At 30.1% G+C, this 26932-nt stretch overlaps 4 protein-coding genes across 6 annotated transcripts; all 4 read right to left on the reverse strand.

Annotated features, from left to right (window-relative positions):
* Window positions 1-1645: 1645 nt before the first annotated feature.
* On the reverse strand, window positions 1646-2920 carry LOC106789720 (probable serine/threonine-protein kinase clkA). Its single transcript, XM_014754178.1, has 3 exons — window positions 2352-2920; window positions 1994-2230; window positions 1646-1821 (listed from the first exon to the last, which is right to left on the reverse strand). The coding sequence occupies exons 1-3, from the start codon at window positions 2894-2896 to the stop codon at window positions 1689-1691; spliced, it is 915 nt and encodes a 304-aa protein (XP_014609664.1). The 5' UTR covers window positions 2897-2920; the 3' UTR covers window positions 1646-1688.
* A 2337-nt stretch (window positions 2921-5257) lies between these two features.
* LOC106789721 (ubinuclein-1) lies at window positions 5258-14947 on the reverse strand. 3 transcript variants are annotated; one of them, XM_014754181.1, is made up of 12 exons: window positions 14605-14947; window positions 11115-11234; window positions 10524-10625; window positions 10156-10419; window positions 9897-10071; window positions 9302-9530; window positions 9039-9200; window positions 8847-8927; window positions 8614-8649; window positions 8060-8176; window positions 7750-7929; window positions 5258-6819 (listed from the first exon to the last, which is right to left on the reverse strand). In XM_014754181.1, exons 1-12 carry the CDS (start codon window positions 14797-14799, stop codon window positions 5421-5423), a joined length of 3060 nt encoding a protein of 1019 aa, XP_014609667.1. In that variant the 5' UTR covers window positions 14800-14947; the 3' UTR covers window positions 5258-5420. The 3 variants fall into 3 exon arrangements, with proteins under 3 accessions (XP_014609667.1, XP_014609665.1, XP_014609666.1); XM_014754179.1 differs by having other exon boundaries at window positions 9302-9746; XM_014754180.1 differs by lacking the exon at window positions 8614-8649 and having other exon boundaries at window positions 9302-9746.
* A 537-nt stretch (window positions 14948-15484) lies between these two features.
* LOC106789717 (MATH and LRR domain-containing protein PFE0570w) lies at window positions 15485-19192 on the reverse strand. Its single transcript, XM_014754175.1, has 8 exons — window positions 19105-19192; window positions 17414-18908; window positions 17109-17336; window positions 16852-17027; window positions 16404-16765; window positions 16221-16333; window positions 16038-16145; window positions 15485-15938 (listed from the first exon to the last, which is right to left on the reverse strand). The coding sequence occupies exons 1-8, from the start codon at window positions 19190-19192 to the stop codon at window positions 15665-15667; spliced, it is 2844 nt and encodes a 947-aa protein (XP_014609661.1). The 3' UTR covers window positions 15485-15664.
* A 1474-nt stretch (window positions 19193-20666) lies between these two features.
* On the reverse strand, window positions 20667-26601 carry LOC106789724 (neuropeptides capa receptor-like). The gene is made up of 7 exons (XM_014754186.1): window positions 25904-26601; window positions 23806-23896; window positions 23515-23714; window positions 23168-23410; window positions 21445-21784; window positions 20903-21326; window positions 20667-20817 (listed from the first exon to the last, which is right to left on the reverse strand). The coding sequence occupies exons 1-6, from the start codon at window positions 26178-26180 to the stop codon at window positions 21098-21100; spliced, it is 1380 nt and encodes a 459-aa protein (XP_014609672.1). The 5' UTR covers window positions 26181-26601; the 3' UTR covers window positions 20667-20817; window positions 20903-21097.
* Between the last annotated feature and the right edge of the window lie 331 nt (window positions 26602-26932).

Genomic DNA, 26932 nt, shown 5'->3' on the forward strand with positions numbered 1-26932 from the left:
AGATATCTAATATGAATATTTGTTTTATTTATTATCTTTTTTTTCTTACAATCTAGTAATGTACATAGTAAAGTACTGCTTTTATATACAGTAACTGTTTAATAACAGACTTCGCATTAACTTCTATTATATTTTATTATTATTATATCGCAGCAGTGGTATAATCCTTCTGAAGAAGATATACATAACAAATAAAACCATTAAAAAGATGTTAATCAGTCATGGCTAACAGCTTATTTTAAATATCACAACCATCAACTTTTTGTACTTACGGGTTTTGTGATTGTAAAAAAAAACTGTATTATATTTATTTTTTAAAAAATCTTCTTAATAAAATATTATACGAAAAAATATTATTATTATTATTATTATTATTATTATTATTGAAGATAATTTTTCTTCGAGATAATAACATGCACACACGTTTCTTTGACGTATGGTGATGTTTCTTTTTTCTTTTTTCTTTCTGGGTGATAAATTTGTTTCTTCTTCTTCGCAAATTAAACAAAATTATCGATTCTGTTCGATTTTATTTGTATCAAGAATACAATCACCGATAGAACAATCATCGTTGACACGTATTAAAGAATGTATATATGAAATAGAAAATATACACGTAGTTAATAATCGTGTATAAAAATATAACACATTCCATGTTCAATATTTTCCCATGGGTTTGATCAATATTTAAAAAATATATCATCGTAAAGTTTCATCTTTGTTTTATAATTTATTCAAGCAAAATCATATATTTGTATTAGGGTTCACACATTGTATAATAAAATTAATTTGTTTTCCGTTTCAAAATGTTAATCGGATAAGAAAACAAATCGGTTATATATTTAAAAAAATAAAATATTAGTTTTATTTATTCTTAATATTGATTTCCATTGATTTCCATCGGTTTTCAAATGAATTCAAACGCGAATGTCTGAAAAGCTGTTTACATTTCCGAGTTAAATGAAAGAATGAATGAGATTGAACGATCAATCGATTCACGTTAAAGGCCAAACGCTAGTATAGTTCTTGTTTTGTTTACACTTTCTCGAGTATGTTTTCCTACAACTCTCAATATGTGTGTGTGTATTTTACGCTATAATTCAATAACATAAAATCAAGTTTTTTGCATATTTTCATATGCATCAAAGTTCAATGTATACAAAATTTACGAATAGTAAAAAACTAACCATAAACCCATAATTATTTTAAGAAATTTTTTATTTATCATTCTTTTTTCTTTTTAAAAAATTTATTCTTTAAATGAATCATAAATAAAATGACACGTTCTATTAAAGCAGATCCAGAATTCAATTGGATTTTTCGAACATTGTCAAATGCTCTCAATGTGTATCTAACGATGTATGAATTAATTATTTACGATAATACAGTAAATATGGATTTAGATAATTTACGTAAGTAATTATTTTGAATAAAATAGAAAAAAAAAGCATTGATTTATTTCACAATTGTTAATTAAATAAATGATTTCTTTTTTTTAGATGCTTTATCATATCCCGCTTTATTAGCATTCTTTGATTTTCTTATTTATATAGTGGTACAATAAAGGATTATTTATTGAGAACTAATTAAAAAATGATTTAAGAAACAAATACGTAATCGTAATAAAATTATTTCTAATTAGAAACTACTTGTAATGGTTGAACAATACTCATTCGTAATTTCTAATGTTAATAACGACCATGGTAAGGCAAATGTCTATTATTTTTTAAATCAATATCATAATGATTGCTATACAAACCACCATAATAATCTTCATATGGATAATAAAACTTTCGATTAAGAAAGTATGGATAATAACCGCTGTGAAAGAGAAACACCGAAATAAATTGAAACTAATCCGAGATATAAATAAATACAAAAAAAATGTATATGATATTATATAATATAATATAAAAAAAATATGTTATAATATATTTTATATTATATTAATATGAATAATAAAAAATGAAAAAATGAAATAAAACAAAATTACCGATAATGTCTTAAAATTCCGATATGGTTTGGATTTTCGTAATAATATTTCGGATGAATGTTAAAACGATAATTTTGATACAAATATGGATTACGTTGATAATAATCATAATCTCGCAAATGATAATGACGATTTCTATCGTCATATCTTCCAACATCGTCGTGAAAATATTTTCGTCCGTCATCGTATCGGTGATTATTTTGAAATTCATCGTAACGAGCGCGTAAATCATCGTATCTACAAAAAAAAAAATGTAATACACACACTGAATTAATATCTAATTAAATTTCGGTAACAATTAAACAAATAAATTTGTATATAAAATAATTCATATCAATAGGAATGAAAATCAACGTACCTTTGACCGTTATCGTAATTCCTATGTTCAGCTTTATTTTTTTCTTTAAAAGAAGCATCGTGTAATCCATCTCTGAAATGATCCTTCAAATTGTTCTCGTAAAAATCATTGTTTTTGTCATAAGATTTATGTCCTTTTTCGTCATGGCTATCCTCGTAAAAATTCGTTTTATTACCTGCCTCATCTTTGTGATAACTATTACTAAAACCGGTATTATGAAAACCTTTTTTGTAATAACCATTACCGTGTTTTTGAAACGAGTTATCGGATTCTTTCGTAATTTCAACACGCCCGGATGAATGTCTGTCTTTATCGAATCCTTCGCGTGATTTATCCTGCTCGTTGTAACGTGCAACATTTTCTTTTTTTTCATGATTAGCCGACAAATCTTTATCGTACAAAGAACTATCCTGTTTACTTGATTGTTCTTTATTCAAATGAACCTGTTGCAATTTATCTTTTTCTAAATTGGTACCCGGATCGTAATAGGAACAAACGCAATGTCGAATGAAAATTAATAATAAAACGTTACGTATAAATATCATTTTTTCAATCCCGAAAAAATTCTAATTAGGAATAAAAATAAAATTATTATTAAAAATAATAATTAAGAATAAAAATTTATTCAATCCCGAAAGTATTCTAATCGATTTACTATTGTAAGACTGACTTGTTTTAACCAAACATACAAGACTTTTATAGGCAAATAAATGGCCTTGGTTAACCGACGAAACGAAATATATCCTGTGAACCGATCAAAGAATGTTAACACGATGACTCTAACGAAAGTTTCATATTTTTTGTCTAATCTAATAAGATAAGTTAAAAAATGCAGTAATAACGCACAGGTCATGGATAACCCTTAAGGTCTCAATGAAAGAACACAGGTGACCCGTGACCGATGTCTGATTAATCTGTTACAAAGAAAAAAAAGAAAGCCAAGAAATCAATGGATTAAGTTGGCCTTCGTCATTAATTGTTACGAATCAATTAAATCGAATATCTGAGGATGCACGGATAATTAAAATTCTTGCAATGCAACGCAACGCAACGGAATGTAACGCAACGAGAAACGTCTCTTAATGGTTTCGAACTTTTAAAAATATTTTACTTTTGACCTATATTTTATATACATTTTATTCTTATTTTTAAAAAATATCATAATGCTATTAGAAAGTGATAAAAAAAAAAACAGAAATAATTAATACTCGTCGTTTACGGATAAAGAAGGAGGGAACGGGGGGGAAGGTAGACAGTCATGTATAAATGTTGTAAAAAATATTCAAAACTTATATTTGAAGTCGTCTTAGTAAAAATTCTCAATGCAGAATTGTACAAGACGCTTAAACGTACTGTAAGTATCATATTGTTAAAATGGAGTTGGCGGGAGAAAGGAAGTGGGGGGATGGGGGAAGGTAAGGAACGAGGGAGAGGATGTGTATCACATTAGATACATTTACTAATTATCATTTTTACGTGTTCCAAAAATACTCTAACTCGTTCGCTCTTTCATACTCATTTTTTCTCTCTCTCTCTCTCTCTTTTGTTTGTTTCTTTCTTTCTTTTCCTCTCCAACTCTAAATACTGAACTCACACAATTGGTTCACCGCATACATTGTTTGCTATTTAAAATCTATCATTCGATCTAGCTGCACACGAAGCTGCACCATTTATCTATTCGGGGAAACGGGAAATATTCGAATTCTTGCACACTACATTTACTATTTCTTCTTACCACAGGCCAATATAACAATGATCATTTGTTAGTTGTGTAACTCGCTCAAATGTTTGAACTCTCGTAATAGTCTGTTGTATTTTTAAATGATTCGGAAGGCAACATGAATTTAGGCAGAGAGAGTATATATAAAAAATATATTAAATCTAACCGATTCCTTTTTTTTTTTCTTCTTTTCTTTTCTTGGCATATTTCTTTTCATTTCTTTTCTTGTTTTGTTCAGGGCACACTGCATTTTTTCGGATGCAACGATGGTAAACGTGAGATGACAGCTCGTGTGCACAAAAGGAACAACACTCGAAACTTTTCTTTTCGCTTGGTGACTTAGGGTGGCCAAAGGATTCAATATATTTCTTACATATATAAGGTATTGGTTTTATTTTTTATAATTACAATACCCATTATATCCCACCCACGCGACACACGGCAATTATAAAAACAAAACGAGGACGAAAAATTAATCTCACGTTTAATCACACAACGACAATTAAATGATTCCATATAAAATAGACAACTTTATTCCTTATTTTTGTTTTTTTTTCTTTTCTTTTTTTTTTTTTGTTATCTTCATCTTATTCAATACCACCGACTATTTTTTTCCTTCGAGGATTCCAATTTTTGAGAATCATAAGATACAAGATATTAAAGCGACAGAATAAAATAATTCTATTTAAAAAAAGATAAAAATTGTATTCTTAGCCACCCCATTCACGGCGACGACTGGACGCTAACTTATTTACACATACTTAATAGATTATAATAAATTCATAATTTATACTTATTCTGTACAGGTAATGTTTGACGTTGTTGTTCTTAACGAATCAATATGTATTTACACAATTATTATTTTCTTTTTTCTCGGCTTTCCTCGAATGCTTAAAAATTTGTATATGACGCATTGCAATGAGATTATCAGCCGTCAAAAACTCTCTTTCTTTCTTTCTTTATCTCTCTCTCATTCTATAATTTTTTTGACCATTGACGTAAGTAAAACGTCGCTATTATAATTATAATAATAATAATAATAATAATAATAATAATAATAATAATAATAATAATAATAAGAATAATAATAATAATAATAATAATAATAGTANATAATAATAATAAGAATAATAATAATAATAATAATAATAATAATAATAATAATAATGGAAGAAGTTTCGAAGAATCACATTTGACCATTTTAATTGATCTCGACAAATGCCTTTTTTTTTTTTTTTCTACAAAAGTTCATTCTTCATTTTTGTCCAATGGTATCCCATTTGACCCTAATCCATTATAATCATCATCTAAAATATACGCCCTTAAAGCGTATTTATAATGTCTTTCCTTTACCACTGTGCTTCTTCTTTCGGTCGTAATTTTTCTTCCTTTTTAAGGTACAACCGTTGATACTCTTCTTGATAAGTGACGTACTGCACACTAGATTTGTTTGGTTTTTGAATGCCACACGCGTTAACCGGCGAATGACTAGGCGAAAAATTCATTTCTTGTAATTCTTGTAATTCCTTTAATGACCTCATAACCATTTGAACATCCTTTTCCTGTTCCGTGGGTACCATACTTGCTATAGACTCATCCATAACATATCCGCCATCTTTTCTTTTTTCCATTATCGCCCTGGCAGAAGCTTCATCGTTAATTATTTGACTCAAATAGGTTGTAGCGGCAACAGTCTCCTCGATTTGTCTTTGTTCCTGTTCTTCCTTCGAAAGAGAAATTTGGAGTGGTATTGCAACTATTTCCGAGTGTACGGATGGTGGCCCAATTTGTTGTTCCAACAATTTTAGATCTTTCCTTCGTTTTTTCGTGTCTTGCGATTTGTGCTTACTTTCCATACACCTTTCGCGTCTCTTGTCTCTCTTATCCGTTTTATTCATAATTTCAACATCTTTATCTTCTAATCTTTTGTCATTTTTAATATCCGTGTTATCTTGTAATATTCTATGCTTCAAAGAAACAGGCTTAGAGTGTGGCGAAGTTTGATTAGCTAATGAATAATTAGAATGTTGTGTTGTTGGATATGATGATGAAGTTTCTTGTCTGTGTACAGTTACATGTCCACTTTGTGGAACTTCGTTAGCGTTAGATATTATATTGGAAGGTTCTGGATAGGCCGTAATAGAGACTACATCTTTTTTAACTTCGTTCGTCTTCCCTGGTATTTTATGATAATCATTGACGGGTGTAATTGATAGAGAACTATTTGCTAAGTCCATTAAATTAAACTTATCCAAGTGACTTTTGGCTGGTTTTTGTGCCATTAATTGTGCCGTAGGTACAACGGAAATTTTTCCAACGGTAGTAGGATTCGAAACGATATTCGACGACACTACGTCAAATTGCGTCCCACCCGTATTACCACCATTGTCCTTATTTTTTTCTTTATTTTTCGAACTTATTTGCTTTTTGTCTGGATTATTATTATCGTTAGATTTAAGTGTCCCGATGTTTGTAACGTTTAAAGAGTTTTCATTAACGACAGTTACAACCTTAGCGGCAACACTTGTAGGAGTTTTCTCCCTTTCTTGAGTAGTAGTAGTAGTAGTAGTAGTAGTAGTAGTAGTTGAAGTAGAAGCAGATACAGAAGTAGCAGCAACATTATTATTATTATTATTACTGCTTGTTGCCTCGAGCCTTCCAGTAGAAGAATTGCAAATTGTATTTGCAGAAGAAGAAACACTATTAGTATTGACAACATCTTTCAACTTCTTTGCTTTCCTTTTAATTCTAAAATCAGAAATATAAAATAATGACGTTACGTTTATGTATATCTACCGATCCTTGAATATATAACAACAATATTAATGTACATACAATAGTTATAAAATATATACAAATTATGCAGTGTGTTCGACGTGTTATAATAGTAGAATAAAAAATAGAAAGGGGATACGATAGAGATAATAATAATAATAATAATAATAATAATAATATTAATAATAATAATAATAATAATAATAATAATAATAAATAAATAAACAAACAAGTTTTTAATGATAAATAGTAAGACAATGTGAACGTACAAAGAATACAAAAGAAAGAAAATTAAACGTAAAATAAAAATATGTACAAAAAGAGAGATGAGCGAGAAGTGACAAATTAAGGCCCATTTATCATACATTGCACTAAAATTATTTATCTACAAATGCATTAGAAATATTAAGCTTGCTATTTTGTCAAGCTTTTATTATGTTTCTTTCTTTTTTAAAATAATATTATTAGAGCTTCCAATATCGAGTTTAATCCGAGAAGTTGAAATCGTAATTTTAATCCAACACAAACACCACCTCCCTAAAACATACAATGACCAGAAAATAGAACTACCGTCTAACTACCTGATGACGGATGTACAACTGGCGTTGCAGGCTTCGATCTGCTGACCGTGATTATTTTAAATAAAATTTAGTTTTAACTGATCGATATCTTGGCGCAAAAGTCAATAATCTTGATTAGATATTAACTTTTGGGGACATGCAGAAGAAATATTTCTTTCACCTTGAGGAAAAAAATTAAATAAGCTAAACAGAAACAACTCGTGCATTAAAGCGAAGCGTGAAAAAATACATAATAATACTTTTCTAAGATCAAAATTTGTGGTAGTAAAAAGGGCAAAGATATTTTTGCATATGTGTATCATATAATGATAGTATTACTTACGTTGGTTCGACAGGATTAGAATACTTCAACAAAGTTTGTAAGCGTACATAACCAGACGGCCATAATGGTAAAACTTTTGTATCCATAAAAGTTGCCACGAATGACTCCATACTTTCTTTTCTAGGTCTTAAAATTTTAAAATATTGTCTTCTTGCATTTGCTATTTCATATACTAGTTTCCTATAAAAAAAGAAAAAAACAAAAGAGGTCGAGATTTGTTTAATAATATTTTTTTTTTTTTTTTCTGCAAAATGTGTATTATTATATGAATTCAAAATTCTATATAAATGGAAATAAAAAAATGGCATACTTAGTTTCGTCTGTCCAGGGAAATCGTTTTTTCGGAATTTTAGATTTATCCGTACTTTTGCACGAGCCTTCCTCTTCGTCGCTACTTTCGGCAGCTGCGGGCGAACCTTCGAATCCCCTGAAAAAAATCAATTATAAATTATAGTTAAGAAAATAGATTAGGAAATGGGAGATGTTGGTATTGCGGTGATGAAGAATAATGAAACGTACTTGATTTAAAATGTTGCACACACGTTTTTTTTTGATATAAAAAATGATGCCAATGAAAAACTAAATATTGATACTGATGATAAAAAGCCCCGACTTTGGTCTTCTGCTATCTCAAAATTATTTAAATCGTTCTATAAAAATTTGCATATAGAAATAACTACTGGTATTCAATTTGAATAAGAGATTTCATTGTTAAATTGAAATAGCAGATGTATTTTATAAGCATGAGATAAGATTAAGAGGGAAAAAGATGAAGACAGAAGAGAAATGAAGGGAACGACAAAGAGAAAGAGAAATTGGACAGGCAAGAATAGAAAGGGTTTCCTCTTACGAGGGGCACCTTACCAACAGTACCGATATATCTCCCAGTATAATTGAGGACTGAGAAATAGAAAAGTACAATGAGTTCCAATTAAAATCCTACACAACCTAAAGAATTAACTTCTACTTTTTGATCTTTTTTTCTTTTTGTTCTTATTTTCAACACATGTGTCTTCTCTGTAGAGTTACAAGCTCAAACATTTATCTCTATCGAAAGATCATTGATCAATTATATAATTATTAAGAAAAATACTTACTTTTCATCGGCAACCATTTGACTTTCCTGGATAAAGGCATCCATAACCGAAGGCATTGTATTATCAATGATAGCTTTTAACCTGAAACACCAACAAACTTTACCAGCAATTGAAGTTTACAAATGTAAAAGTGATACAAGTATTATATAATTGTTTCATTTATTCTATAATAATAAAGAATAATGTTTTTACCTTTGCATTGTTTCCTTAACTCTGTATTCAGCATCTTGCAAATAAAGTTTTTTAGCTCTATTAAGAAGAGTTATTTTACTACAAGGTAGAAACCGGGCGAGGTGTTCGTAAGTCTGCGGTCTTGCGCTCGCTGAATTCAGTGTCCTCAATTTTTTCTCTAAACTATTTCAGAAGAAAATAATACAAATAATTATACATTATCTTTCCTTCTCTGTTTCTCTCTTTGAAAATTGTAATATCCATGTTAGAAAAAAAGGACTCACCTAAACAAAGCAGAGTTGACCGAAGGGTTGAAAAACTTGCTTTTACCCTCTTTGCTGTTTTCCGCGTGTACCTTCAATTTGTTAACGATTTCCTTGATATCTTCTGGAAGGCCGTCCGGTAATGGTGCTTCTTCTTTGTCAATATCATCGCACTCCGAGTCTGTACCAAGATTACCACGAGATTTTCCTGAATCCGTAGAATCCTGACTCGACTCGTCTTCGACCCTAGCTGCATTAACGACACTTTCTATAGCATCGTCGATATTACTGTCTTTACCAGGAAGTTTCTTTAAATCTATTTTCTTCGCATCACACCCATTACTACTATTGGTGGACGATGGCTTTTTCTCAAATTTTTTAATATCAAATTTTTTCTCCATCGTAGCTTTAGTCTTTTGTAATTCTTTATCAGGCTTTTTCTTTTCCTCTTGATCTTCTGACACTTCTTTAAAAAAATAAAAAAAAAATAAAAAAAAAATATAAGAAACAGGGATATCTAAATGTAAATTCTTAAACCATGTATTTGGGGAGAGAGAGAGAGAAAAAAAAAAAAAAAAACAGAAATATTTAAACAATAAATTTTCTATGAATATACCTGTACCACCACCCTCGGCATCTGTCGTTTCCCCCTTTTCTTTCCGCCTTTCGGCTTCCTGCTGAGAATTCGAACGTTGATCTTGCGCTTGATGATTCTGTGGCTTCTTTTTCTTCTTCTTGATAACATTTTCATGGTTGGATTTCTTATCTCCATTTTCATCGATTTTCTGCTTCTTCATGGATGAAATAAATCGTAATAAAGGAAAATATTTAACTTAATGTGAAATTAAATTGGGGAGAAAATTGATTTAATTTACTTTTCTCGGATGATCTGACATGTCATCTACTTCATCATCTTCCGACGAACTAAGGTTTCTTTTATCCGCCCTCTTTGGACTATCCACATCTTCCGTTTCTTCTTCGCTGCTATCGCTACTTTCATCTTCATCATTGTTACTTTTATTATTGTTGTTATTGTGAACTAAGGAATGCCTTTCAGCAGCTTTGAATTCTAGGGCACCACAATTTATGTAGAAACCCCCATGAGCAGTGGTCATCTCTTCTGGCACAATTTCATCGTACTGGAAAAACACCACCCCAATCGATGAATAAAAATTTTTAAAAAGGCAAAAAATAATAGTAAACAATGTAATGTTTAATATGAAAAACAAAAATGATCACTCACAGCATCCGTATTGTCAATGAAGGAATCGTTCTCATCGTATCCTGCACCCAAATCCACATAATCATCATACTTGTGTCTTTTCTTTCCCAAAGTGGCCGTACCCTAAAATAATATGAAATATTCAAACAATTTATTCAATATTTTCTCTCGTTCAAAATTATAATTTTTGATGATATAGGTTCATAGGAAACTTGGACATGAAAAGAAGTAGAACTTAATTTAATTAAGTTGGACGTTTCGTCCCTTTATATTGGGACTTATTCAGCAACTTAATCTTTAAAGCTCAGCGTCTTTTTTATTTCGACATACATTTCCTCTTTATAATATTCCAAACACAATACATCTAAACTTCGTTAATTTGATCGTTATTATTCAAAAACCCTCAACAAAACTCTGAGCTTTAAAGATTAAGTTGCTGAAGAAGTCCCAATATAAAGGGACGAAACGTCCAACTTAATTAAATTAAGTTCTACTTCTTTTCATTTCCAAGTTCCCTATGAACCTATATCATCAAAAATTCAAACAATTATATTTCAATTGTGTACGGAATTTTGGTTAGTTTGTTAAATTAATCTCTGCAAAAATACATACGTATTTGGCCTCGAATCTTCTCGCCATATCCTTAAGTTTATCTTCGTCATCATCGTCGTAGGGATCCAGCCCATTCGTCGTATTCTCATCTCCTCCTTTTTGTTCTTTTCTTCGCTTTTTCTTTTAAATCAACATAAATAAATACAATCGATATATTATCGCAGAGTATAAAATCATCATCATTTATCATTTTCTTTAATTTTCAATTATTTCAGAATTGTGAATAAATAGGACACACAGCTGTTCGTATATTTTAAACATAAGCAAATAAATTCCCAAAGTTTCCCATTAATTCATTTTAAACATACATAATTATTCTATCAATCAGATTATCAATTAAATCGATAAGTATAAATTATACAAAAGTGAGATTTATTGTATACATTGGAGAACAAACACTGTTTCCAAAAATCTTAAACAATTCATGGAAAATAATAAGAAAGGAAGATAAAAAAAAGAAGAAAGCGACAAGATGAAACTTTGAAACGATGCGAAAAAGGTACGATGATATCAGGAGAACACGTTTCAGGTGAAACATAAACCTATGATGTACAACGGCGTATACCTTGCTTGCTTGCTTGTTCTACGCTAAACGTGAGCAACCTCTTCCAGCATTTTGTTCTCCTAATACAGGGACGCCACGTTGAGTGACCGTTTTCAGAGATAATATTATCATCAACAAGTTACAAATTCAAACCATCAGAGTCGCAGGTATAACAAAACAAAATGAAATTAAACAAAACAGAGTATGACCAATTCAACAATATACCTAAAAATATATACACAACAAAATAAATCAAAAAATAAATCAAAAAATAAATTAAACATACAAGAACATTCATTTATGGTGTATTTAAAAATGTGTATAACGATTTCAAAAAATGATAAGATCTTATTTTTTTTCAAATGAAGGGATGAATCTTTGAAGAGAGAGCTACGAAGGGTGCGTATAAAGAATAAAAAAAAGTACTTCCCCTACTGCTGTCCTTTCAAGTAGGTACAATACAATATTATTGGGGAGGAGGGTCTCGTAGTAGACGGGGTAAATGTCCTATAGGAATATAAAGAATTTCAAAAATCCATGTTGCGTAGTGAAAGAAGGCGCGAAAGGAAAGAAGGAAGGAAGGAAGGAAGAAAAAAAGGAAGATAGAAAGATAAGAGGAAGAGAAGATCCATAGGGCAGCTTGCGAAAGGATACTAACCACTATGCGGTGGTGAATCGATAACTATCACGACAAAAGACCATTCTGTCTCTCTCTCTCTCTCACGCACACACATATACACTTCTCTCTCGCTCACTCTTGTAATCGAGAGAAAGAAAAGTATGTATACGTGTCATGCGACGGTTATGCGTTTATGGTGTTGGTATAGATGCAACGTTGAAAGAATGATCGACCGAGATGGCGGGAAAAGAGGGGAACAAAAGTAAGAAGAGGGGAGAAGGTAATTTATCCCCCACCGTTGGGTTTGTACCTACGTATATATTAACTATTATTTAGCCTTGTATATGTTAAACAAAAATCTATGGTACATTAGAATAATAGGCTTGGCTAAAACCAGTCTTATCGTATCTTTTATCCTTTTCTTATGAAACTATGACCGTAACGTGAATCATAATTTTTACATATACTGTTATGAAAGCTGTTTCTTTTCCATACATACACACACACACACTCGCATGTACGTACGCAACATATTGTCTGTAAATTAAATCAAACTAAAAATAAAAAGAAGAGACACAGGAAACAGAAATACATTAATTATTAATTAACTTTAAAAATAAGTAAACAAAAAAAGAATAAGGAAAAAATGGTTAAAAAGTCGGAAAGAAAAATGAAAGGAAAGAGAGCGTCGTCGTTCGATCAAACAAACACACACACACACACGTATGAAAGTGGTCACCAACGTGCATTCATTGTCTCGACGACGAACAAAGAGACAGTGTGTTAACAGAGAAAGAGCCTATCATAAAAAACATATGTGTATATGTGTATATACTTCAATCTCGCGCGCGCATCATTGTATAAATTCATAAACGAACAGGAGAAGGAAACCTCGTGTGTTAGTCGATGAAACTCGTACGTGAATAAAATATTCCACAAATTAACTATCTTTTACTTGAAATATTATTCGTAAACCTCCCGCCAACCCCCCCCCCAGAACCCACCAAACTCTAACGCAAAGAAACAAATAAATGGCGCGCGCGCGCTTAAACGTGGGAAATTTTCGGTTCTGTCTCTCTCTTTCTTTCAATGAGGAAAAAAAAATATGAATAGAAAAATTATAGAGGAGGAGGAGGGGGGATTGGGGGTACGAAAACTAAAAAGCCATGCAGTTAGAACGCATGACATATGTCTCGAGAGGTCAAGTCGTGTTCTTATACATGCGCTCTCGATACGTGTCGACGATCACGAGTTTCCAGTGTAGCGCAGTAAAAAAAAAAAAAAAAAAAAAAGGAGAGAGGGAGAAAGATATACGAGAAGGAGAGGAGAGGAGAGGAGAGGAGAGAAAGAATGTATCTAGGAACATATTGTTCCGATATATATAATTTATATATATACATATGATAACGTTGTCTTCACATTGTTCTGTATAAACATTATTATTATTGTTGTTGGGTGTTGTTGTTATTATGATTTTTATACTTTTTAATGATAAAAATGATTATTATTATTATATGTAGGATAAATGTATGTGGCATATATAAACAGGATATTTTTTTAAGAATAATAGAGAAAGTAGTATCGTTAATAGGAATTGCAATGTCGGCGGCTTGTAACGTTGTATTCTCGGGCTTTCCTCTCCTTTCGGAGTAGAGAAGTTGGTAACTAAAATGGATGATTTTGTAGTGATCTCGAAGTGAAGGAATAATTCTCTAGGATGTTATTTAGAAATTAAAATGAAATTTTATATAAATTAATATCACCGACGCGTTTATTAGTTCTAATATGTTATTTGATAATTACACGCGAACTGTGTTTGAGAATATTTCGTAAAAAAAAAAAAGAAAAAGGAAAAAAAAAAAAAAAGAAAATTTGATACAAATGTCGGAGAGACTATAATAATCGATTAGTAGTATCTCTTTTCTCGTTAGTTGCAAGCATACATATAGGAGAGGAGACAGGACATATCGAAGAAAGGAATAAACGTCATTGAGAGATCTCGTGAGGCAACAAGGACGCGTGACAGTAGTTGTCGTTATCGAGAGCGGTTGCATGCCGATGCATCTGGCATCGTTGTAAGTCGCCCTCCCGACGCCAAACCATTCGTATTTTTGCACTTTCTTCTTCAAAGTCGTTAAGAGAGAGAGAGAGAGAGAGAGAGAGGGAAAGAAGGAAGGAAGATAGGCAGAGACAGAGATAGAGATAAAGATAAATGCGGCCGGTGCGTTGTGCCCTTATCGAGGCACGCGGTCAAGAGCGTAACTTTTTTTTACCTGTCCCCGTAAAGATATAATTGAAAAGTAAAATAACGAATAAGATTAACTAACCTCGGCTGCTTTGTAAAGCTGCGCGTAGTTGAACTCGGGGCATGCCTTCTCGTTCGACTCTGGCAAAGTGAGCGTAAAACGGAAGGAGGGCGCAAGCTGTTTGCCCTTCTCACCCTTTTTCTCCTTCTTCGCGGCGTGGCCCAGGGACTCCGGAAACTCCAGGGTTTGCAGGGGTACCCGTTTAACCTCTGACATTCCTACATTTGCACCGAGCTCGATTGCGAATCACGGGAAACAATGCGTTGGCCGCGGCGACAACATGGTCCCTTTCTCTTTTCTTAAACACTCCACCGACACCACCACTCGCACGTCGCCATCTTCGGCACGACTGTTTTTAGAGTGCGCTGCTGACGCCGATACCACTGTCGCCCCCGCCCCCGCCGTCGCCGCCAATATCGGATGCGCTTGCGCCCCTATTCATTTTCTAGTTTCTTTTTTTTCTTACTAATATCCCTGCACTTTTCTATTATTCGATGCGACTGCAGCGACTGGGACGCGCGCCAATTTTGAATTTCTTCAATTGCATTTTCCCCTCTTTCTTTTTTTATAATATTTTCTTCCTTACATTTTTCTAACGAGTCATACTTAAATGAGATGTTAGAGTAAATAATAATAATAATAATAATAATAATAAATGATTTTATCATTTATGACGATGATTGATTGGTCCATTATGTTTGGAAATACACTGATGCACTTTGACGCATCATATGCATTCATCATAAGGTTTTCTGAAATTCCGATTGGTGCAAAACAATGAACCATTTGTTTTGTATTGCCATTGGCGATGACTTAATATATTTGATTAAGTGTTTTAATTGATTATTGTAATATTTAATTTTATTTTATAATAAGATTTACCGAGATTCAAAACATAGTCTCTTATACGTATTCTTTATTATATTTTTCTTAAATTTACATACAAAATTCTTATCTTAACATGTGTCGTCCCTGCAATGGTAAGATTAAAAACGTAATTAAAAAATATGCATAAAGTTATGAAAAACTTTTTAAAAAACTACAAAGAATATACGTTCACTCGAACGAATCTTTGTTATTGTCAATCATCGTTAACGTTTTTCTTGGTTATTTTAATTGCCGAAAACTTTTGGCCTAAAACTTTCATCACCTCAGCATGTTTCAAGTTCTTCTCCTTTTTCACCGTATTATAATTTTTTTTAACGTAAAGTGCAAATGCGGATGGTTCTCTTTTCGGCGTTTGCACTTGAACCGTACCAGATTTTGTTGTCTTATTGATGAGTAGTTCGAATTTACCATAACAGTGACCACATCGTTTTTTTTCGATATCTAAAGATTTAGAATGTCGTCCAATACTAAAAATCATTTGAAACAATATAACAATTAATTAAAATTAATGATATAAAAAATATTAAAGGATAAAAATCACATGAAAATAATATTAATATTTTTACCTATATCCGCATTCGATGCATCTATATGTAAATTTTGTTTTAATTTTATAATCGTGACAACGACGAATAGGTGGAAGTTCAGGAAATACTTTGATTGCCTTGTTCGCCCTAGATCGAATTATAATAAAATAAATCAAATATATATATATATAAATATAAAAAATAATTTTTTTTTAAATTTACCATGCCGTCCAAAATGGTCCATGACCATCGGATACGTCGTTTATTAGCCAAGTAGCAGCATGGCACATTTCATGTATCAATGTATCCCTTAGTCTATCAGGTGTATCTAAAACCTGTGGAAAATTCACGTTAATCACTAATTAAAATTAATTCAAAATTTGTATATAAAGATGTGCCACATACCTTAGTCGATAATACTACTCTCGAAGATCTAAGAATCCCTCCTAGTGGTTTAATAGATTTTTTATTGTAACAATAACCAGCTGTTCCTCTCATACGAACATTCCATTCTATCAACATATTTTCTGGTAACTTCTTGTCAAAAATATTCTCGTTATACAATTTATACAAATACTTGCAAAGCTCTTCTTTATTATTTTTATACGCAAGCCTATATTTTTTTGCATCTGGATGAGCATTGATCAGAGGTACTGAATCAGATAGAGAAGCTAAAAAACCTTTGTGTTTATTCTTTGGCTCGCTTTCTTCAGACGAAAGATCTCTCTGTTTCGTTGGTGCTACATTTCTTGTTGTTTTTTTTATACCTGTAAAATTTATTTTATTTTTAATTAAAAATTTGTCATTCGTAATTTATAACAATAACATACTTATAAAAATATTATTTTATTACTTTTTTTATATACACGTTTTTTAGTAATATCATCGCTTGGATCAAATTCACTTGTATCGGAACTACCTTCTTCATCATTAAATGATAAATTTTTCTTATTTAATATCTTTCGTACTTCAAAAGAGGGATTAGTACTATATTCATCATCCGTATCAGAATCACATATTTCAAAGAGTCTGTAGGAACAAATTTGGAAATTTTACTTTGCATTATACATTGTATTAAATTCATAAAAATTAAATAAAAGTATAGTATACCTTTGAACAGGACGTGATTTAGTATTAATTTTATTTGGCGTAAGATCAGATGCGAGTGGAGTTGTTAGAGCGGTGAAATATAAGCTTTGGGTTTCAGTATCAGAGGAAGAACTATCACAAATAAAACTATTCCTTTGCGTTTTATGCTTTAATTGTTTTTGACTTGTATCACATCTATTCTGTTTATCTCCTAGTTTTGTTGTATAATATTTATAACTCGTTGCTTTTCTATTACAATAAAAATTATTATTTTTTATATTATTACATATACTTTTTATTTCTTATTTTAACAAATAAACACTTACCTTTCTGTTTGCACAGCTTTATCTTTTGTTATAACGTTTTTTTGTTTATTCGTAGGAGTTGAAAGTAAGGCAGTTGCATTATTCCTCCAAATATTACCATACAATTCATCTAATATATCTGTACAATGTGCAATGTTCATATTATTGGATTGTTTTGTATCTAAATTAATACACTGATTAGTAGCTTTCTTTTTCTGACGAACGCTCGAAGGCGTAAGAACATTCTCATTGAGTTTGCGTAAAAATTTATGTGGTGTTTCTTGTTTTGATTTTGACATAGAACTAGTTTTATTATTTGTATTCGATACACCAACATTATTCTCAATGATTTTTAATTTTATTATATTTCTGTTATTCGGTGTTTCATAATTCAACTCCAATCTTTCTAAACTACTGTTCCCAGAATTTATGCTATTTCTAATGCTTGCAGATACATTAGTGAATGAACTATCACTTATAGAATGCGGTGAACTCATTTTAATCCAATTACAAATTTCTTGTTTCAATTCTTCTGTTAAGCATAGTGCTTTATCGTCTATAACAGGAGCATTGATAGATTTATCATATATTTTATACGAAGTTATCATATTTCTTTCAGAAAAGTTACTTTTGCTAATATCGCTATTCGTTTCATCTATAATTGTTGCAGGTGGCTTGTCAAATCTTTTTATTAAACTGTCATCGCTTGATAATGCTGGATGCAATTCTCCTTCATCTAAAGTTTCATTGATTACAATATTAGAGACTACAGGAGTTCTTGGGCTTTCGTAGACAGCTTTTGTCGACTTGATATTTTTTAGGATTTTATTTAAATCACTGTTTGTCAACTGTACAGGAGTATTTGATTTCTTAGAACTATTACTATTAATATCAGTCAATTTACTCAATGAATTATATTTGGAAACAGGGGTATACACACTATTTCCATTTTTTAATGTATTTTTTAGTTGTCTATTCGAATTCTCATTCTTATGTCGCATATTTAATAACGTCGGATTAATATCTTTTTTATACGCATTAGTTTTTTTATTGTGTTCTGAACTTATCATACTGCTGTCCTTGGAACTATCATCAGAAGTACAATAATAATTCTTATCTCGTGAATTAATTTTGTCAATAGAATTAGAAAATTTACTAACACGTCTATTTCTTGTCGATACGTTTCTATATTTTTCATTAAAAGTTTTATCGTCATCCGAATTATCAGATATTTCCAAGGTATAATTTATAGACCTTATTGCACTCTTGTAGGTGTTTTTTGGTATTACAGGTGTACTAATCTTTTCTTTACTACAATATTCTAAACTATTGTCAGGACTCGAGTCGCTAATGACTATTATAGAATCCTTTCTAGTATTCATTTTGCTATTTTCAGTAAGAATATCTTGAGTATCTTCTATTATAGAATCCTTTTTTGTATTCATTTTGCTATTTTCAGAAAGAATATCTTGAGTATCTTCTATTATAGAATACTCTGATAATTTTAATGAAAAATCTTGGGAACCAATGATCGGTAATTTAAAATTATCTTGTGTATTATTTTCGATACTATCAGATACATCAGATGAAATCTGGTAATCTAGGATACATAAAATAATAAATCACTGTATAATTATTAAAAAAAAAAAAATTACACACATCATTGTAATTATAATTTTGCAATAGTATATAATTAATTTTATTTAACATACCTTCTCTATATTCTGCTCTATATTTCCTATTTCTTATATTTCTGCTAAAAGGAAAAGGCGAAAAAGAATCATCACTGGAATCACTCATATTTTTTTATCTATCCTCTTTAAGGTATCTGTTTTTATTTCTAAACTATGACTCTAAGTCAAAATATTTCTTTAAATCTTTACAATAGGATTATAAATCACTTTTTTGTAATACCAAATTTTTTCTATTTAATATGTCTAATAAAAGGTCAAAACTTTTATATTCAAAACAATATAATATATTCACTAAAATAAAAACATAATACTGTAAATAACGTTATACGTTAATTATTTTCATTTAATTCACTTATCAGGCTTCACTTTGCATTATACAAATCAAATTTCTTAGAAGAACTATATCTAAGAAAACTTATATTTTTGTAAAGCACATGGAAGCACAAACCCATAAACACAAATTCAAATGTATCGTTATAAGTTGTACGCAAAGTGCTGCCAACTTACGAAAGAAAAAGAAAACTATTTTTATCGTCAAATTTAATTATTAAAATTGATCCGAATTTTTTATAAATTAATTTGTCTTTATCAATTCTTATGAATATTTATTGAAAGTATATAAAAATTAAATAAGTATTATATTATTTTTTCGTAAGCTGGTATAGTTGAAATGAAGATACCTAACTTATCTTATGAGAATTATCTTATCTGTTGATTATAATATAACTCGCTAGACGGAGCCACCTACACTTTTCTCGATAAAATTATATAATATATATATATTTATATATATATTATAAAATTCTTGATAGAATTATATAAATTTAAAAAAATCCAAGCTTGTTTAATATTCCAATCTTTCAAACTTCATTGTAAAATAATCTTTTATTATTTAAATAACAGATTTTTATTCCAACCATGAAGTAATAAATAATAAAGACAGGATAATCAAATTTTGTTATTACTACTCCGTGTTCCTTATAATATTCTATACTTGATAATATGAAAATATTCCTAGCACGTCGACTAAAGATACGATTCACAAACAAAATAATATTATTAGCATCTTATGTGCAATGAATAAATATGGAATATTCGCAAGATATAAACTGTTGTATTCAGAAAGAAAATTGTATGGAAAACTTCGATTGCGAGCTTTGCGCGAATCATTGTAACGTTTTTTTCTCAATATTGATACTTTTGTAGTTTGTTCTGATACAACAGAGCATTGGTTTTCTCATTTTTTAAATGTACAACTGTACACAACTTCGTATGAATGATTTACTATTGAAAAAAAACGAAATTTCTTTCTGAAAAACGTAACATAACTTAAACATATACATTTTCACGATTACAGCCATTTATTTAGGAGCATACAATTGTTATACATGCAATGTATATTTACAGCATAAAACATTAACGTGTGCGTATATGTTTGAGTATTATATACCCTTTACATCTTTGTTATATTCAATATGTTATAACAATCGTGAAAGTGTAAAATGATTAATATTCAATTGTCAAAAAACATATAAGACAATATTATAAAGATATAATATATTGCATTATAATATTAAGTATTGTAAAATTAGGTTGTAATATTATAAATTCATCCTGTCATTTATGTGTTATTCCAAATGGTACAATAAATAAAAATTTGTTACATTTAGTATATAGTTAATTATTTGATCCATACCTGATTCAATATGTGGACAATACGTTGATTTGGATCTAGAAACATAAATGAATCACAAACAATTTCATAATTTTAATTGATCATTCTTCGTAATTATTTAATGAATTTCAACATACTTACTTTAAACTTACTAATACGAATTTAACATTTAACAATCAATATTAATAAAAGAAAATATATTGTTATCTTTCATAGGAAAGATCCAACATATTCGTTGGAAGTCTCATTCGATTCACCAATTTCGATAAACTTTCCTACATCATTGGTTGTAAATTTATAAAACGAATCCTTTCGTTGAAGAAAATAAGGCCCGGATCACATGTGCGTTTCCTTCGAAGAATTTTTATTCTTTTTAACGGTCCAACATTTCGTTCGTCCTTTGTACAATTGCACAACGAGAGATGATTTCGTAGTTGCGATGATCGATGGATTATCATCGTCCATAGAAGTTTCGATGGGAGAACTTTTTTCATCGTCTTCTGTACTCCTTTGAGAATTTTTTAAAGATCTTCGCGAGATATTCGATTGTTCGCTCGAATCATATCTAAAAAAAATCGTCAACCGATAAAACAATTTGTTAGTTTATCATGAAAAATGAAAGAACAAGATTTTCTTTTTATTTTTATTTGGTTTTTGTTTTTTTTTTATATATCAAAACCCGCCTTTTGATAATACTCCTCTTGTAACGCGAACTTCTTGTACGTATCATGCGAAATTCTTTTCCACTTTCACAATCGTAAACGGTGATACTATTGTTGCCATCAGGAGGAGTGGAAAGATTGACCGAAGAACACCAAAGCGTTTCTTTAAATGCTGTCCTGTATTTAACGCTCATGACATTATATAAAATTGGATTAACGGTGGTACTGAAATAATAAAGGCACCCACTCAACGGATGCAACCATTCATTTATATCGTGGAAATATGACGTTCGATGGACGTAAAGCAATCGTTGGGCGTGAAAGGGTGCCCAGCAGACGAAGAACATTATGACAACGGCGACTGAAACATATTTATGTGAATAGAGAAAGACTCTTTCGTATTTCCTTTTTAACCATAAATAGAAATAAATATCTTAGTTAATAATAGAATTCGATGTATATTTATAAAACATAGAAATTGAAAATATTGACATGCGTATACGTATGTATGGTAATTATAGTAAAAATAATAATAAAAAAAAGAGTGGTCTCGAAAATAAATAAATCTTTAAGTAAATATTTATTCTTTCACAGATATTTTTTTGATGAAATACGTTCGTATGCATTAATTACATTTTTTGAAGTATTCGTTTTTGAATTTTGATCGATATATATGTAAATATATCATGTTGTTGCTTACACGCATATTGAATAACAATCACATGGTCAACGTTTAAACTATTTTACATTAAATTATTTATACATATAAAAAATACGATTACATTTCGAAATATGTGTTACGGATGAATATGTCATTTTTCTTACCAATCAAAACCAAAAACATATGATACCATTTATTACGGATCACGTATAATAATTAAGAAAAATAATATTTATGGGAATCGAAAACTATACGATTTAAAAAGTATGTCATTTTTCCATTAATCTTTTTTCTTTCTTTTTTTTTTACCGATTGAAAGTAAAATATGATTTTTCATTTGTTATAATCGCGCGTATAAAAAATTAAATGATATTAACGTGAATTAGAAATAGCACGAGTTACTACAAATTTCTTTGAACAACACTTCAAAGACACGAACAAAGTTACATCTTATATTCAAGATCTAATGTAAGAGAAAATCTTTCTACGCGACTTTCAGGAAGTTCTTAGTTATTGACTTAATAATCTACCTGCAAGACAATTAGAAAACTTAGTTTTATTTTACTTCAACAATATTCTGTTTTATTTGTTCTAATTTAAGAAATCCCTTTGACAAACGGTATGTCGTGTTTCATTTGACGAATTTCTTCCAGTATTACTGTTAATTAAGCTACGATTTAAATAACATCATAATTACGGATGGATTTTAACATGTAAATCATATTTTATCTCTCAATTAAACGAGTGATGTTATCTCCGCGGAGGGTGTTAATCAAGTTTCAAACATTTGCTCATATCAAATGACAGAATAATTCGACACGTGGAATTCGGAGATAAACGTTTCATTTCGAAATCCTTTCTGATGATTATAATTACGAGTACACGTTTAATGAGATTTAAAGAAACTTGATTGTTCTTTCTTCTTTTTTTTTTGTTCAACCTTGTTTTTACATCAATCAATCATTTTCTAAATTTTTTTCTAATAAATAAAATATCGTATAGATTTCAAGTTAAGTTTATACATCATCAAAGAGATTCAATTGATAGATCAAGTTACCTTAGAAATCGAAATCTTTGACTTACTAAGCATGCGTACAATGGCCTTTCGTGAGTGTGCTTGTCTCGTTTCACCATGAACCGAACCTTCGATACTATGGCCAAGAGTATTCCTTTGTATTCTGAGACACATTCGCACATAGAGAGCTACTATGAACACCATAGGGATTAAGAAGAATATTATACAGCTTAACTCGTAAAGTGGAAATTTCGGCATATTGTGTAATAGCATAGCACATAATGCTGAATCCTCTGAATATCTTCCTGATTCTGAACGTTTAAACGAGAACAAATTTAGTCATTAATATATGATAAATATAATAATAATAATGATGATTATTAATAATAATAATTATATAGTGTAATAATATCACCTGGTGGATACTCGACGTAGTTGACTGTCGTATAAACGGCAAATGGAATGGCAAAAATCAGTGCCACTATCCAAGTACTCAAAATGAATCTAATTGGTCGTTTCAAACCACTCATGGTGTAAAGATGTAAAGGATGACAAATAGCTAAATATCTTTCCAAGGAAAACGTCACTATGGTGAGTACCGACGCGTAAGAGGACCTTTCAAAATATGAAACGAAAGAAATAAGAGAAAAAATATACAGATGAAAGATGATAATCATAAAGCCCACAAAATAAATTTCATTCTTACATCTCCGATACAAAGGCTCGTAATTTACACATGTACAGTCCAAACTGCCATGGATATTGTTCCCAGAAAATGCTCAATTCATTTGGTAAACCTGTGAAACACCGAGACAAAGGATAAAGTTCCAACGTGAAAGGGTTAATTGACGTATTATTATTGTGTTCTTTGTCAAGATTATTATACACAGATGAACGTTTGTAATTTTGCTAATAATTATCTCGGTCTATCATTTTTACAAAGAACAATATTATTTTAAATATAATAATATGACAAAAACGAAAAAAAAGAAATTGGAAGCTTCATTATTTTTCACCGAGAGAACATTTTATCTTTGGATAAGTTTAATAAGAGCCTTCACAAAATATGATCCTATTCTAAGAAATTTATGCATTTTTCAAGCTTCTTTACGTCCTTATTCTTATATTTTGTTACGCATACGTATATATCTATGTATATGTATATATAAATTTATCTTTGTTAGAATATTATTCAAAACCAATAAATTGCTTATCTACGTGCATATACACGTACACACACGTAAACATATGCGTACACGTACACGCACGCATACGTTTTACGCACGTGTATTTACTTTATACAACATATATTCGCACGCAATCGATAAATATTTTTTTTTTTTAACAAGTTTTTCTTTGATAAGAAAAAGATTCGAATTTTTGTTATATTTCCTGCCACGCCAATAACTTTATCAGATAAATAAATTGTATATATATATATATAAATAAAAAAACAATACGAACTTACTATATATAAAGAGTTAGATTATCGTCTAGTATCTATGATTTTATGTTTCGATAAACAATCATTTTGATTCTTTCATCATTACTTTTTATTACATTTAGCGAATATTTTTTGTCTTCCGTTCCTATTTTTATTTTTCTATTTCTATTCTCGTATCTCTATATGAATCTTCATATATCATTTAAACGAGTTGCTTTAACGAAGCTGATATTCAAATCGAATAACGACTACTTTTTATGAAATATTTTCAAGTTTGTGTGAATTATATATTAAAATGATAAACAAAGGTAGAACGCAATGATTGAGTGAAATGAAATAAGTGGTGGGTGCTTTTAAAATAAATTCTCGATATAACATGGAATGTCAATCAACGACAGGAGTACTTAAAATCGTCATTTAAAGATCATATCTAAAATCCGAATTAATTGAATTCCAAAAGAGAATTTGCTGCTACGATTCTTGTACATGACGGCACATCTTTTTCTTTTTTTTTTTTTTTTTGACAAGAGAATAAATGTTTTGACGTTAAGTAGAATGCATACAAGTTTTAAAACGCGATATTAAAATGTTCGAAGAAAATAAGGTAGAAATAAAACTAGTTCGAGGACGTTACAAGATAAAACAAACATATTTTAATTATAACGTTAATAAAATTACTTTTCAATTCGGATATCTTTGAGTTGCAAAATTTGAATAAAGTTTTATTTTTTCTCTCTCTCTCTCTCTCTCTTTTAGAAATAATAGAAGAAAAATATTTGAGTTTTAAATGAAAATGTATAAAAAAATATTATTATTAACCAGTTGTTCGCAGTTATCATTGGCAATGTTTGTAAAGTTTGAAAATGAACTTTGTTAAATGATAGAGACCGAACTTTACTTTTTCTTTTTCTTATTTTTAATGGAAACAGCAGAATCGTTTCAAGTGATAATAACATTGAGTTTGGAAACAGACAGAAAAACATAGATAGAAAGAGAGAGAAAGAGAAAAAAAAAAATGGGAATGACATAAAGTAGAGAGACTTTATTCGAGACTAGCCGGAAAAATTTATCTTCGCTCAAAATGACGTTGACAGTGATTGATGCAATTTTTTTTATAAAACTTCGCGATATAAATGTACCAGTCGTTTTATTTTATTTCAAATAGAAAAAAAAAAAAAAATAGTAAAAGAAAGAAAAAATTATTGACGATAGTTGGAAAAATTTGATTTGAACGATCCATGAGAACGTACACGTGTATACGAGAAAACAAGTTCGTTAACAATTTACGAGGATCAATGTTACTCGAACTTTGTTTAAATTAATAAGAACGAATTTTTTGAGATAAGAAACACACACTCACCTAAAACCAATAAGAGAAGATCAGAAATAGCCAAGTTGAAGAGATAATAATTCGTGGCGGTTTGCATTGTTGGATTTTTTTTGATGACAATGCAAGTCATTATATTACCGAATACGCCGGTTACGAAAATGATAACGTATGCAAATGTAATTGGTAAGACCAATTGAAGTGGCAAATATTTAGAGCCCAATTTTTTTAGCAAATACTCTGTTTCGTCCAAATTCGTAAGCTCCGTGATATTGCTTAAAGGGATTGTGTTACGGCTTGAAATATTCATACCTCTTGAATACCGAATCCTTTATCTCGAATTAATTAATCGAGTTAACAATATACAATAATTTGTCTTTTTTCTTTTTCAATATCGATTTAACAACGATTCCTAATTTTTTCGATCATCTTTGATACGCACTATTGAATCAAATCAAATCTTATCGTAAATAATAACAAAATCTTTCCAATATTTCGATTTAATTGTCCATGTTTCTTTCGATTTACAAAAAATTCTATTACAACTCGCATCACAATTGTTAAACTTATTTGACATCGTCACGAAACCAAATCACGAGTAATTTTTATATAAAAATTCATAACTTTTGTGATTTTGTTATTATTTTTATGAATGATTTTTCGAAGTTATACAGTACAGTTTGACGATTCGAATCGATTTTCGAGAATTCGTTTTAATACTCCGTGAACAAGTGATGATGATCAACTGAGCCAGCTACTAACTGCTATGACTTTCATCCGCGTTTTCCTACGCGCCTCATCTAGTACGCATCCAACCCTTATTTTCAATCCATGCGAGTCTGCGAGAATCGTATCTTTTTTCTTTTTTTTTTTTTTTCAAAACATACAATCCTGCGCATGTCATCGTGCATTAAGGGGTTACATGGGTTTGGAACTTTCAAAACAAATTTTTTTTTTTTATCTTTTTAAATTCTAAAACTCATCTAGAATATTGTATTCAATTTTGAAGTCGATAGGAGTAGTAGTTTAAAAGATAGAGCCTTGAGAAACACTCAAATCTTT

The sequence above is a fragment of the Polistes canadensis genome, unplaced genomic scaffold (assembly GCF_001313835.1).
Source record: "Polistes canadensis isolate GaletaPanama2010 unplaced genomic scaffold, ASM131383v1 scaffold_198, whole genome shotgun sequence".
Classification (NCBI taxonomy): domain Eukaryota; kingdom Metazoa; phylum Arthropoda; class Insecta; order Hymenoptera; family Vespidae; genus Polistes; species Polistes canadensis.

What these genes read in the sequence shown, in the direction of transcription:
- LOC106789720 (XM_014754178.1), bottom strand. Translation starts at nt 2,896, where the DNA reads ATGATATTTATACGTAACGTTTTATTATTAATTTTCATTCGACATTGC. An exon ending in AATTACGATAACGGTCAAAG is followed by an intron (nt 2,231 to 2,351) that starts GTACGTTGATTT and finishes TTTTTTTTGTAG; the next exon opens with ATACGATGATTTACGCGCTC. An exon ending in GGAATTTTAAGACATTATCG is followed by an intron (nt 1,822 to 1,993) that starts GTAATTTTGTTT and finishes TCTCTTTCACAG; the next exon opens with CGGTTATTATCCATACTTTC.
- LOC106789721 (XM_014754179.1), bottom strand. Translation starts at nt 14,799, where the DNA reads ATGTCAGAGGTTAAACGGGTACCCCTGCAAACCCTGGAGTTTCCGGAG. An exon ending in AGCTTTACAAAGCAGCCGAG is followed by an intron (nt 11,235 to 14,604) that starts GTTAGTTAATCT and finishes TTGATTTAAAAG; the next exon opens with AAAAAGCGAAGAAAAGAACA. An exon ending in GAAGATTCGAGGCCAAATAC is followed by an intron (nt 10,626 to 11,114) that starts GTATGTATTTTT and finishes ATATTATTTTAG; the next exon opens with GGTACGGCCACTTTGGGAAA.
- LOC106789717 (XM_014754175.1), bottom strand. Translation starts at nt 19,192, where the DNA reads ATGAGTGATTCCAGTGATGATTCTTTTTCGCCTTTTCCTTTTAGCAGA. An exon ending in TAGAGCAGAATATAGAGAAG is followed by an intron (nt 18,909 to 19,104) that starts GTATGTTAAATA and finishes TTGGTTCCCAAG; the next exon opens with ATTTTTCATTAAAATTATCA. An exon ending in GGACCATTTTGGACGGCATG is followed by an intron (nt 16,146 to 16,220) that starts GTAAATTTAAAA and finishes AATTCGATCTAG; the next exon opens with GGCGAACAAGGCAATCAAAG.
- LOC106789724 (XM_014754186.1), bottom strand. Translation starts at nt 26,180, where the DNA reads ATGAATATTTCAAGCCGTAACACAATCCCTTTAAGCAATATCACGGAG. An exon ending in CGAGCCTTTGTATCGGAGAT is followed by an intron (nt 23,715 to 23,805) that starts GTAAGAATGAAA and finishes ATATTTTGAAAG; the next exon opens with GTCCTCTTACGCGTCGGTAC. An exon ending in GGCCATTGTACGCATGCTTA is followed by an intron (nt 21,785 to 23,167) that starts GTAAGTCAAAGA and finishes AATATGTTTCAG; the next exon opens with TCGCCGTTGTCATAATGTTC.